The 14,636-nt window shown below is 38.3% G+C and overlaps 1 protein-coding gene across 4 annotated transcripts in view; it reads right to left on the minus strand.

Annotated features, from left to right (window-relative positions):
• The window catches only part of SPAG16 (sperm associated antigen 16), a 1,038,313-nt gene that overhangs the window by 308,157 nt on the left and 715,520 nt on the right, over positions 1–14,636 (minus strand). For all 4 annotated transcript variants that reach the window (XM_060193955.1, XM_060193956.1, XM_060193954.1 and 1 more), the window contains one exon: positions 11,088–11,153. In XM_060193955.1, coding sequence (XP_060049938.1) covers positions 11,088–11,153 — 66 coding nt within the window. The remainder of the gene's footprint in view (positions 1–11,087; positions 11,154–14,636) is intronic.

Raw genomic sequence — 14,636 nt, forward strand, 5'->3', positions numbered from 1 at the left:
CCAACAAAAATACTGGTGGCTTAAATAATAGTAATAGAAAAAAAAGGATCTAAGCACATAGAAACAAATACACTAGCATAAAGTTCAGCAGCAATGCCATTTCTACTTTGTTAGTAAAAATCTAAAATTGATTTTTTAAAAAAGCTCTACTATCTGACTGTATAGTTTTCTCCAGCAGGTCAAAGAACGTAGATTTGTCAGGTAAGCATTGCAGAGAAAATGAAGTCATTTGAACTAAAGTTTTCTGCAAAGTAATTATTAAAAATGACAACTGAATACCTAAGCTGAGGTGAAATGCTAAGTGGAGGCAGAAAAGGTGATAAGATGGTGAGTGATGTTTTAGTTAGAGCTCTTGCTGAAGGGAAGGCAGAGTTACAGTGGGTTTACCTAAGCATTAGAAAGACTATGCTCTGTAAAGTAATGCCTCGGATTTTTTATTATTATTATTATTGGAATGCTAAATATTTTTATTTGCTAATAATAGTTTCATTTGAAATCAAGACAGTCCATTTAGTTAATACATAAATAAACAATTATTCTTTTATCCTTTGCATGGAATTTAAGACTTTTTGATGCCATTGGTTAACACAGAGAAAAGGTGGACTCTACGAAAATCAGTATTATATTTGTTCTATAAAGTTATTCTTCCAAACCCAGCATCACTTTTTTGAAGAAATGCTAATTTATAGGACTGCTGTTGTCATGTTGTACATTTTTGTATTTTTCCAGGATTAGTATGTTCTATCAATTTATATCTTATTTTATGTGTGTCATGATTCCTTTTTAGGTGTCACTTTTTTTTTCCAAATTATTTACTTTTAATGGAACTGGGGCTCCACACATACATAACTTCAAAGCTCTGGTTTTCCTTTTTTTTTTTTTTCTCCATTCAGGTAGAGAAAGACAGAGCAGAGGTATTACAGAAATCCCCACCTGGTGCCAGGTCTCAAACTTGGGCCAAGAACATGGCAAGGCATCCACTTGTGTTGGTATTCTTCGTGTTGGTTTGGCCCCTACCTCTGAGAGAAATGGTTTGGCCCTTGCTAGTTTCGCGCCCCTCTTTCTCCGTATGCTAAGGACAGGCAGAGTCCTAGCAGCAGCGGCACAGGGAAAATGATGGAGAAGCACATGGTGTGGTGATTTGCCCATTCGTGAATAAAGATTAAACTGCAGCTTCTCAGCCCAGCCGTGTGTCCCTGAGTCTGTCTCTGTCTACCACCGTGACGCTAGCCTGGCCTGCTGGAGCCTCCGAAACATTAACAACAAATGGCGCCCACGTGGACCTGAACTGCATCTCTCAGATAAGTGAGGACAATTTGGCTACCTATGTACTATGGCCTTCTCTTCTGCTTGTGAAGAGATCTCCAAAGGCCTCTGCCCTTTCTTCACAAGACTGTTTCACTGTTTCTGGAACATTTATCTCTGGACCACTCTGTGGTTTCTGCCCAACGCCAGCCCGCAGGAGCCCAACGCCAGCCCTCATGAGCCGGCTTTCCGCTGCGTGGCGCAGGACATTGGGAGCGGGCTCCCTCTACGCTGCTTGGCCGCTGGGAGCAGGGCAGCAGACATGGCAGGGCCATGGGGCAGGGCCACGGCGGCCTATCATGGCCGCCACCCTGGGGCACCTCAGCCCATGCCTTCTGCACGGCTGGCCCGCCCACCCTCATGCTATGAAGTCTAGACAGATCCTGGATCCCCCCTGCTGACCGCGGGCTCCCTGCCAAAACTGGGCCCCCTGGCCAAGATCCTCAGCTCCGGTCTGAAGACAGATAAGCTGGAGTATACAGAGATTCGTGCAGAGATCGCAACCTGCAATTCCTAGAAATGGAGCTGTGCGGGAGGCCCCACCTCTGGATGGTGATGCCCCCAACAACAACTAAGACAGTACAGATCTAAATTCGTGTTTAAAAATGACATGTCTTCGTAACAAAAGTTTCTCTCCTTGTGTATTAAAGACCATGTTTATGTGTGTGTTTAAAGTTTGGTAAACAGTAACTTTAAGGTTAAAAATGTAACTTTAAGGCTAAATTCTTACCAGGCAAAGTTAAATGAAAAAGTTTTCAACGTAATTCTCATAAAGATAAAATTAATTTACATTTAAAGTCTGAGGTAACAAATTAGTTAAAAATCAATATATTTTAAGTAAGTTGGTCTAAACAAAACCTGCGCACACCTAGGGTATGTCTCCATCTTGAATGGGTGTAACAAAAGGTTACATAGACTTGTTGATATGTAAAACTCTCGATTACCTTCTCTATTAGAAATGGTAGATTACACAATGGCTATGCTAATGATTCTCATGCCTGAGGTTTTCTTTCCTTGATTCTTATGTCTACCTTTTCACATTCTATTGTTTAAACTTTAAACAACCTTAAAATCATTCTAAAAAAGACTTCTATTTGTAATAAAGTTATCAATTGTGGTAAACTTCTAACCTGCTACAAGTTTTGTTTCATAAGTAAGTGAACTGCAGCTGTCAAGTTCTCTACAGAAAAGCAGAATTCTGATGACTGACATTCCCCATCGAGACAGATGTACAACAATTCTTACCCCCTGGCAATTCTTCAGTGGACATCTGCTTTGGACTTCTATCGGACTCACTGGTACACCTCGGACACTTTGCACAAAACTAACGGCTTCCCTTTATGCTGCTGGGTTTCTCAAAGACTGACTGCAGCCATGCCTTGGGACTCTAGGCCTCACCCTTCCCCCTTGCTAGAAAGTGCCTGTCGAGGCAAGTACGCCCCCCAGAGGCAGGAAATGTTTTTTTTTTAAGCTGATAAAGTTTTGCCCACAGAGGCTTTCCCTTGGCAGCACATTGGTTCTTGTTGCCCGCTTACATGTTTCTCCATGTTTGTGCCAGTCTCTTTTTTTGAAAATGCCTGTACGATATAGGTTTCTGTTCACCCCACACCCCTGATTCTGTGGTCATTTAGTTAAAAAGAAAAGGGGGAATATGTTGGTATTCTTCGTGTTGGTTTGGCCCTCTTCCCCCTACCTCTGAGAGAAATGGTTTGGCCCTTGCTAGTTTCGCGCCCCTCTTTCTCCCCGCCCCGTATGCTAAGGATGTCCAGAGTCCCAGCAGCAGCGGCAGAGGAAGAACAATTGGGAAACACATGGTGTGGTGATTTGCCCATTCGTGAATAAAGATTAAACTGCAGCTTCTCAGCCCAGCTGTGTGTCCTCGAGTCTCTGTTCACCACCGCGAAGCTAGCCAGGCCTGCTAGAGCCTCTGAACTTAAACAACACACTTGCCTTGCTTGGTGAGCTATTTCTCCAGTTCTTATTTATTTTTTAAATTTTTTATTTATAAAAAGCAAACACTGACAAAAACCTTAGGATAAGAGGGGTACAACTCCACACAATTCCCACCACCAGAACTCCTTATCCCATCCCCTCCCCTGATAGCTTTCCTATTCTTTAACTCTCTGGGAGTATGGACCCAAGATCATTGTGGGATGCAAAATGTTGAAGGTCTGGCTTCTGTAATTGCTTCCCCGCTGAACATGGGTGCTGGCAGTTTGATCCATACTCCCAACCTGTCTCTCTTGTTCTCTAGTGGGGGAGTTCTGGGGAAGCAGGGCTGCCTGGAATTTTTTAAAGCACTTACCAGCTCCGGATTTTGGTGGTGAGAGAGGTTGGACTCTGGGACTTTGGAGCTTCAGGCTAGAGAGTCTATTTGTATAACCATTAAGCTAACTAACCTCTGCCCTGAAAGTCTTTTTGCATGACCACTGTGCTCTCTCTGCAACTCCAGTCCTCTGCAAACAACTGCTTCAAAGTCATGATATATATATATATATATATATATATATATATATATAGTAACAGACTAAATAAATTTCCTTCATTTTTTTTCAATACTTTTTGACTTTTCAGCTATTCAGTCATGAAGTCAGATTCTCAGCACTTTTTCATTATCGACAAATGTAACTTCTACAAAATCTCAATTCAAGGCACTATTTTTCTGAGCAATTTTTTTTCATTCCGATGTTTAAGAAAACTGCCTTCCCTTCAGCAAGAGCTCTAACTAACGAAAACCTCACTTACCATCTTATCACCCTTTCTGCCTCCACTTAGCATTTCACCTCAGCTTAGGTATTCAGTTGTCATTTTAACAATTACACCTTAGAAAACTTTAGTTCAACTTGACTTCATTTTCTCTGCAATGCTTACCTGGCAAATCTACATTCTTCAACCTGCTGGAGAAAACTATACAGTCAAAACTCAAAACAGGATTTGACTGAATTTGGAGTAGGGCACCAAAGTAAAAACCCTGGGTTGAGGGTGAGGGTGCATCTTCACCTTCATGGGGGGGGGGGGATTGGGATGGGGGATGGGGCACAGTCTTTTGGTGGTAGGAATGGTGTTTATGTACACTCCTATCAATTTGTAGTCATATAATCACTCTTTAATTAATATGAGAGGGGAAAATTTGATTGAATGTCTCAAACTTTTTAAAGCACAGACTTACTCTTTTTAATACAAAGGCTGAGTCTTTAATATGTTGACTCTCTTAACAGCTTAGACCAGGGAGAACAGAAGCAACTGGTGGCACAGCTATATGTAAAATAATGTCAAAGGACATAAATTATGGTGATGTTGTGTATGATAACAAATCCTAACAAAGGGATTTTTTCAAAGTTAACCCAATTGCCAAATAATGTGATTATAGTATTAACTATCTATTGCCTTCTTAAACCCTAAGACAGCAGGATCCTCCGCTTCCTCTTTAGAGCCTATATTTTCCCCAGTCCTGGAACCTATGGGGTGGGGTTCACTTTCCTGCATGCTTCTCTCAATTTATACCAAATGATATTCCGTCTGCGGATCCCAACCTAATCAACATAAGGAGTACCATCTCAGCATGCTTCACTTCAGAAGCATGTGTCCAGAGACTTCAGGCATGGAATGTCAACCCTTCACCCTCATTACTCCAGTGAGATCTTTCCTTTCATAGTATTCTCAAATTCCATTCCAGGAATTTCATTTCCTAACAAAATCCCAAAAGCTAGATATAGACCAGGTCCTGTAAGATAGAACATATGGGGAGTCGGGCTGTAGCACAGAGGGTTAAGCGCAGGTGGCGCAAAGCACAAGGACGGGCATAAGGATCCGGTTCGAACCCCGGCTCCCCACCTGCAGGGGAGTCGCTTCACAGCTGGTGAAGCAGGTCTGCAGGTGTCTATCTTTCTCTCCTTCTCTCTGTCTTCCCCTCCTCTCTCCATTTCTCTCTGTCCTATCTAACAACAACAACAACAATAATAACTACAACAATAAAACAACAAGGGCAACAAAAGGGAATAAATAAAATAAATATTTAAAAAAAATATATAGAACATATGTTCACATGTATTCATAAACTAGGGCAAAATATATACCTGAAAGCAAAAACACACAATAGTCTGTAGTGAGTCAGTAAAATGTTCATAATGAAATAGTGTCTACTTAGACCTAGATACCCTCCTCACCTACTGCCTATTATAATTCTCTCACTCACACCAAAGCTAATCTCATCAAAGCAAGGACTGCAAAAGCTGAATAAGGACAAGAGACTGGTATACTTTAAGGATGACTCTTTAGTCACTATCAGGCCACTCCATCAGCTGGGGCCCTAGTCGTGGAGTCCTGAGATTCCCAAACAGACAAGATGGGCCTAGACCTTGAATAAAATTCCTCTCTTCATGGTTACCAGTCATTCCTATCAGGAACAACACAATAGACCCCTTTGTGGGCCTGCATAGGACCTTGCCCTTAACTTGGAACAACAATGGTAGAGAATGTTCCATCCTCTGAAGGGAGGCTGAACAATATACTCTATGCTACACCTGAGGAAGATGGGTCCTGATATTGGAACCCAGCTTGGAACATTCCAACTTATGACCACAGAATGTGAGCTCAGTTCTACATAGAAGCAGAGGTCACATAGGCTCTGAAACTGAATATGGGCCCAAGATCACATCAAATTGATCGGGTTTATAGTCAACAATATTTATACACCTTTCCCATATTTGGGAGCTACTTTCTTCCCTGATGCAGTTTTCTGGTCCTTCTGCCAGCCATGACATCACCTCCCCAGACAATAATAAGGACCCACCTGCATATCAGATTTCAGGCTCAGGAAAAAACAAACAAACCAAAATACACTTGTATAGTCACAGGCCCTTTGGAATATAACTAAAATAGGCCTACTAGCTATATACAAAATGGAGACCACTCCAACCCTTCATCTGCACTATTCCAGCCTTTAGGTCCATGATTGGTCAACAGTTTATTTGGCTTTGTATGTTAACTGTATTTTCAACCATCAGGTTCCAGATGCTAGCATGATGTCAACCAGACTTCCTTGGACAGACAACCCCACCAATGTGTCCTGGAGCTCCAGTTTCCCAGAGCCCTTCCCCACTAGGGAAAGAGAGAGACAGGCTGGGAGTATGCATTGACTTGTCAACACCCATGTTCAGCAGGGAAGCAATTATAGAAGCCAGACCTTCCACCTTCTGCATCCCACAATGACCTTGGGTCCATACTCCCAGAGGGTTAAAGAACAGGAACGCTATCACAGGAGGGGATGGGATATAGAGTAATGGTAGTGGGAATTGTGTGGAGTTGTACCCCTCTTATCCTATGGTTTAGTCAATCTTTCCTTTTTATACATAAAAAATTTTTTAAAAGAAAGAAAACTATACAATCAGACTAGTAGAAACTTTTTTAAAAGTTTTTTTTAACTGTTTATGATTTTCTTTTACACTTTCAAATGATACCTAGAGAGGTTGACTAATTCCGCAACTTAGGGGCCCTGCAGGTTAAGACCAGACTTCTTTGACTTAAGTTTTATTGTTGCGAGGTTTTGATACCCATAGAAGACTTGGGAAGCCTGCTACCTCCTGCCCCTACAGTAAAGAAAAAAAGAAAGAAAGAAAGAAAGAAAGAAAGAAAGAAAGAAAGAAAGAAAAAAAAAAAAAAAAAGACTTTCCTGTTGGAGACTCCCAAGTCTCAGGTTCAATGCCTCCTTTCCTACCTCTGTACCACCCCAGTCAGAACTGAGCATTTACTTCATTTAAAAAAGGAGGGAGGAGATGGGGAGGGGAGGAGGACAAAGAACAGTAGAGGGAGTGGGGAGAGAAGGGGAAAGGGGGGAAAGGGGGAAGTGGAGGAAGAGAGTGGAGGAAGAGGGGGAGCAGGAGAATGGGAGGAGAGGGAGGAGGGATATTGAAGTTTCTCAGCAGTAAATCTCTTCACAATAGTCAAGTGACCTCTGGATTTCAGTGACATTGCAGCATATTTTGAGTTTAAAATTCTCATTTAATCATTGACTCCTGAATTAATTCTGAAAGTCTTTTCTTTCCTTAATGACCTTTGACTAAAGGTGACATTGGCCACATTTCTTGAAAGCAACTCTTCGTCCAACAATCTGGATCTTTTTAACTTTGGGGTAAGGTCCTCAGGGAAAAGTGAATGAATGCAGGACTGACTCAGTCACTTTGTTTATACCATCATGTTTCAGTACTTCCTATTTGGATCTTCATTTTTACAGCTATTTGGGTTCCATGACTTTTGAAATAAAAACATAAGTGTTAAGTTTACGTCTATTACTGTCAGATCTGGTTTCCCTTTATTCCTTAGACTTTCATCACTAAAGTGCTAGTTTCCCCTTAATCTGATTCCATTGTGCTTTTCCATATATGTAAATATATTTACATATATGTAAATCTTCCATATACCCAGTCATCTCCCCTCAAGTGTCATTCTCTCTTCTAAATACATCCTTCACACTCTTGGCTTAAGTTGTGAAATTACCCACAATAACCATGTTCATTATTGTTTTCTAAAACAGAAGTTATTTCTCTTATTCTTCACATAATTTAAGACCAACATGTGGGTTAGGTTTCTTCTATGCCAAAAATTTTCATTCCCTTTTTACTGACAGGCCATACCTTCTCTTACTCACATTATAAGGGAATTAAGGAGATGAACTGGGTAACAAGTCAGGAAAGATGTTAAGAAGTGAACCAGTGAACACCCAGAGCACTGCTTAGCTCTGGCTTATAGTAGTGCTGGAGATTGATCTTAGGTTCTAGAACTTCAGGTATGTGAGTCTTGTACAAGCCAGAATCTATGTTGTCTTCTACTAAAGCTATATAATATGTGATTTATCTTGGATTAAAAGTATAATTATTTTATACAATAATTTTCAACAAAGATAGAGGACTCACATTTAAATGATCAGTATGGCAATATTTAACAACAGGTCAATTAACAGCAGTAAAAAGAGGAGCTGAAATATATCTAAAGTCTCTTGTTTTTATGAGTTGGGCAGATCCTTATAACTACTGGAATTATCTTTGATTCAATACAGTTTTTCAACTGTTCAATTACAAACAAGTTAGAATTTATTTTGTTCTCAAATTTCACCAAGCAAATGCAGTGAATTTTGATTATGTGCCTCTTATAAAGATGGGGAATTTTCATAGAAAGGTAAGGACACTCGTTTCAACATGTCATCTCTTTTAGATAGTTATTTCCACTAAAACATCAGTCAGAAATGAGGACATTGCAGTTCTAATAATAAAAGAGAAAGAAAATTCAATTTGTACAATTTGTTTAGGACCATAAATTGTGCATATTTATAGATTGCATACAATATCGCATATTGTATGTGTCTGTGAATCTTGGTTGCTAACTACAGAGTAGTTACACTTCTAATTTCTGTTTATAAATCTAAAATTGCAGGATTTCTCTAAAATTATGTTTATGTAAATGGTTAATGCATTTATAGTAACATACTTAGAAGCATATCCCTAAAGGCATCAAACAATTAGCAAGGCTCATATTAAATAATTCAAATCTCTGCCTGCTAAATGTACACTGTACACTGCATTCATTGTCACAGCTTTGAGACTTTGCTTGAAAGTGAACTGTGCTGCAGTGCCATGTCCTTGAGAGATGGCTGAATGTCTCTGCTCTTTTACTCTGTTTCCTCTGAAACTCCTTTAGAAGGTGTGTGAAATAAGACATAATTTTCAGAACAATTGACCTATGTGACTGAAAATTTTACTTATGCATGTCAGGTCACCAAACAAAAGATAGTTTCCTTAATAGCTATTAGATATTTATAGCAGATGATACATTATTAGAAAAATTCTATGAGGCTTTGGGATATTAATTTGGAACAATGCTGTATCAATCTTTTTGGTATGACCAATGTCTAAGCAAAACATGTTAGCTACTTTGATACTGGCCACGTGGATCTCATATTCATCTTACCTTTGAAATTTGTATAGTTAATAATATATAGTAATACATACATATATTAGATTTGATAAATCTAATTTGGCTATTTTAATTTTTAGTAATTTTTCAATTTAGGATGTTGAGTGGTATATCTATGTAGCTTTGCCAGTTATAAAGTTACATACCAAGAAGAACCCCTAATTCACAAATTATTATTTTATTTTAATGTCAATTTTAATTTTCCTAAAGTACATAAGACTGTAAGCCATTTAATAGAATTTTAGCATAAAAGTAGCTATATCATCAGACTCCATGGTCATTCTATTAGAGTTTTGAGTTCTATTAGAAAAGTTTACTTGATATCTAGAACTAATCCATAATGTGTTGGCTCAATAGACAACTAAATGTGCCGAGCTGGGCTAGCTTCACAGGTGGTAGAGACCAGGGACTCATGGCTGAGCTGGGAATCAGTATCTGGTTACATCGCCTTTACAGTATCAGTATACATCGCCTTTTATGCATCTCTTCACCAGAAGTGGTTAGGGAAAGGAAATGACTAGGAGAGGGGATGGAGCAAAAAAAGAGCGCGAACAGAACATAGAAAGTTTCCTTCTAACCAGTGGGGATTAAACCAATATCAGCAGACAGGGCGGGACCCAGGTAAAACAGTGATTATGTAAATAGACCACATCGTAAGTAATACAAGCGAACCTAATGTGATGATCAAAACAGAAGGTCTTATAAGCAGAATTTAGAAGCATACCAACATAACTGGAAACTCTTTACTAGGGAAATTTGTTAAATATAATTGTAGTTGAGTCCATCATGAACATTCTACAGCTGACAACAATATCAGAACAATTTCAGTTGGAGCAAGCAATATTACTTTTGTGGAAATCATTATTAGTGAGCATTTTTTCTTTCTAAAGGAATGATAGTATAATAGTAATAGCATTCTGATGAAGGTGTCAGCTTTAAGTTAGATGTACATACTCTATCAGCTTTCTTTTCTTTAGGTAATTGGAAATGAAGAGGAATATGGACTTAAGGTTTGCACTCTACTGAGAAGTTAGAGACAAATTAAAATGTTACATATAATTAAATCAGAGAGTTTGAAGGGGCTAGAGGGGTCATCTATCTAGTCAAATTGCTTTCATCCTAGAAGGAGCAAACTTAAATCATTCTTCCATGATTACTCTCTGAACCCTTAAAGACAACTCAATTACCTTAGCAACTCAAGCAATGTTTAACAATCTTCATCACGGGGGTGGGGGTGGGGGGGTGGGTGGTTACTCTAGTATCTGACTGTCTCGAGTTGTAGATAAACACTTTTGCTCTGTCATCAGTTTATGGGAAGATTTTACATGAATATTTTACACCTTGCCAGGGGAAATGAGCTGTGACCTCAGGCTGCTCAGTTTTACCATAAGGAATATTCCTGCTTCTAGTCCTTTCCTAGTTTTTTGTTTTGTTTTGTTATTTTCAGGTTCTAAGTATTTTAATTATTTTTATGATTCTAAGCGCACACACACACATACACACACACACACACACACACACACACACATATCCAAAAGCCACTAACATTTGTTAAGTCCACATTAGACAAAATAGTTTAAATGGAGTTAAGTACAAAAAGAAAATTCTTCCTGAACTAGTGTATAATGTGTGGAAATTTGTAAAACCATATTAAATATGTGTATTTCTCTGTTGTTGCAATTAGTTCATAAGTTTGTTTTCCTTACCCCATTAACATACTACTTTTCACTGGAAGTTAGTTTCATTAATGCTTCACTAATGGAGCACTGAATATATATATATATATATATATATATTAGAAGAACTGAACTCACCTTGGGATTGAAGGTGGCGTCATTGATAGAATGCATGTGACCATAAAGTGACTGTTCACATTTGCCCTAGGAAGACAAAGCAGATATAAACTCAATATATTTGATTCAATTTGTGAAGAGACATTGAAAGAAAGTTGTCTTTGATTTAAGGTATTTTTTTTTATCCTAATGGTAAAGTTAATACCTTTTCACTTCTATTTTTCTATAGACAAAGAAATTGAAAACAGAAAGGGAGATAGAGAGGGGAGAGAAAGAAAGCTTACCGCAGCACTACTTCACTACTTACAAGGCTTCCCTTTGTAGGTGGGGATTGGAGATTTGAACCTGGGTACTTGTATATGGTGATATGTGTGTTCGTCTGTGTGCACTATCACCTGACCCCCCCAGATTAACACATTTTCATTATAGAAAGCATTAGCTTTGGGCCTGGGAGATACAGCAGCAGTAGTGTTTTAGACTTGCATGTCTGAGACATTAGTGATTCTAAATTTAATCCTTGACACCATCCATTTAAAATTTGTATTGATCTATTCTTAAAAATATTTATTTATTTAATGATATCTATATCTGTCTATCTATCTATCTATCTATCTATCTATCTATCTAATCTATATAGAGAGATATTTGATGAGCTCTGGTTTATGATGTTACTGGGGATTGAACTTGAGACATCAGACCTTTGGTCATGAAAGTCCTTCATACAACACTGTATTTTCTCCTCTTCCCCCCCCATCCTATGCCAGAGCTTTTTTTTTTTTTCTCTTCGCTATCCTCTTGTTGCTTTGCTTTTGCCTTTGCCTTTGTTTTCGCCCACCCTTCCCCTTCCATCTTCACCTTCTGTCTCCTTCCTTTCCTCCCCATTTCTCCCTTTCTTTCCTTTTGTTTCTCTCTCTGTCTCTCATGAAAACAAATAAATCTTAAAATAAAAAAGTACTCATTTTTCTGTCATTGGCTGTTCCAAACCATACAGGACCATGTTGGTAAATGTACCACCAGTGTTGGTATCTGCACTGAATTCTAGCAGCCACCTGTTCCCATTTGGAGCAGGTAGAAAACTCTCATTGAATGACTCTGTCTTAAAGTTCACACAGCTTTTCATGCTCTTGTTGTGCTAAGGAAATAATTCAATGGTACAACATAGCACTGCACACATGAAGTTGCAAGTTCAATCCCCAGCAAGGCATATGTCAGAGTTGAGCAGTGCTCAGGTCGCTCATGAAAATAAAAATAAACTAAAAAATTGTTTAAGCTATTTTCTGTGATATCACTACTTTGGGAAGGTATCAGGCATCTAGTTGTCAAAAAGTGACCCAGGTTTGAGTCCTAACATCCCCTCCCACGGTTCAACGGGAATCTTCAGTGCTATGGTATTCTTTCCTCTCTCTGTCTCTGTCTCAATATCTAATTTTCTATCTGAAAAAAGTTGGGGGAGAAACAATAATAACAAAAATAGTAACAAATAATAATAACAAGAATTATATGTTTTAATAACTACTGCATGTAATCATAAAGTGTTTACATTTGTCATAGGAAGACAAGACATATATGAAAGCAATTCATAACAGTTAAATAATTTGAATTTAATGATTTGACATAAGTGTATTTAATATTAAATATGCTACATTTAATAGTTAACACACATATGTATGCACACATATTTGTATGTGTATATCATGTTTTTAGTACATTTCTATCACTTCTGAGGGTGTGGGATTATTTTATCTTTTTCTTACTCAATCACTAAAATCCCATTTAATCCCTGAACTTCACAGTTTGACATTAATATCATAATAAGTATAAAATGTTATAAAACTTGTACAGTAGCACAAAATAGACACTTGCTTTATGGAAGTCATATTTCACAATCTTCTATTCAATCCATATTTTGTGAACAAGAATGAAAAATAAAGTTAACTACAAAATTTTCCAAGACTCAATATAAACAATTCCAGGCAAAATAGGCTGACACACTATTAGGAATATTAATGTGAGGGCTTTGATTTCAATATCATTGTTCAAAGTGGGCTCTTCACTATCTAAGGGAAATAATCCAAATTCCGTAAATGCAGCAAAGAAAATTATATTTAGACTACTGTTTGAAGATTCTGGTTATGTGTTGAAATTCAGATTCCATTAAACAAGTTATTTATTTGACACATATTTTTGGAACAATTATTATAGTCTATATACAATTCAAGGTCCTTAAAATATGTTAACAAACAAGCAACAAAAAATAACCCGTCCTCATTTGATTTTATATACTATGAGTGACTAAACACTTGAAAATGGTACAGAAGACAAAGAAATAGTTCACCTAGCATTGCATGCACCATACCATGTGCAAAGCCTTGAGCTTTTGTCTCCACACAACATAAACAGCACCAGAGGGACTTCATGGATGGTGGAGTGTTGTCGTGTCTCTCCCTCTCTCATCTTTCCCTTTTTCTCTGTTACCTCCCTCTAAATAATAATAAAATGGTCTGTAAGGATGCTCAGTAGTATCAAACATGTGAGACACTGAGTTCATTCCCACATACCAATAAAAATGGTGTAAATACTATAGTAGAAGCATATAGGCAGGGGAGGGGGTGTAGGGAGACAGCTTGTCCCATTGAGTGGTAGAGCTTGCACCTTACAAGTGAAGAACCCCAGCACCACATGGAAGCACAGCACAATGGCATGGAGTGGAGGGATGACGGGAGTTCCATGAATGGTGGAATTGTGCTGTGTGTGTGTGTGTGTTTCTCTTTGTTTGCAATCTTCCTCCCTCAACATACAGGGAATGAAAAAGTGGCTAAGAAGTGGTGACAAAATGCACAAGAGAGGCCTGATGCTGCATTATCATTATTATTATTTTAAGAAAAAAGAATATATATGGAAAGTCATGTGAGTAAGAGTGTAAGAGTTATCACGAGCTTTGGAAATGAAATATAAAGCTTTGGTTTGAAATATAAAGCTTTGGAAATGAAATATAAAGCTTTGGTTTAAACCTTACATTTTTGGAAATGTAAGGTTTAAACCAAAAACTAAGGCAAAAAGCAGAAGAGAGGGAAAAGCTAGAGTAAATGACAAGATGGAGTGTGCCTGCTGAGGTTGAGACATAGCAAGAACGCCAATGTACCAGGAAAAAAAATCAATCAGAAAGCCATGCATGTGGCCAAGGTTTAAGCCCCAAGCATATTGCATAAAAGTACTATTGCCTTGGAGGACACTTCAGTGCTATGATGGTGTTTCTCCTTTTCTGTCTCCACCTGTCTCTACCCAAAATTCAGCACAGAGAGGTGCCAAATAACCTTGACTGTGTTCCTAAATCATTTAAGACTGGATGAGAGATTGCAGAAAATGACTATAAACTGAGATATTAAATGAGCTTACTAACATGTTATTTCATTTAATATTTACATCAATGACCTTCCAGAAACTTCTTCAAGGAAGTTCATCTACGCCGATGACATCTGCTGTGCAACTCAGGTATCCAAGTTTGACATCCTCGAGAAAACACTCACGAAAGACATGTCTCTGATATCTGATTACTGTAAAAACTGGCGA

Source organism: Erinaceus europaeus, chromosome 7 (genome assembly GCF_950295315.1).
Source record: "Erinaceus europaeus chromosome 7, mEriEur2.1, whole genome shotgun sequence".
Classification (NCBI taxonomy): domain Eukaryota; kingdom Metazoa; phylum Chordata; class Mammalia; order Eulipotyphla; family Erinaceidae; genus Erinaceus; species Erinaceus europaeus.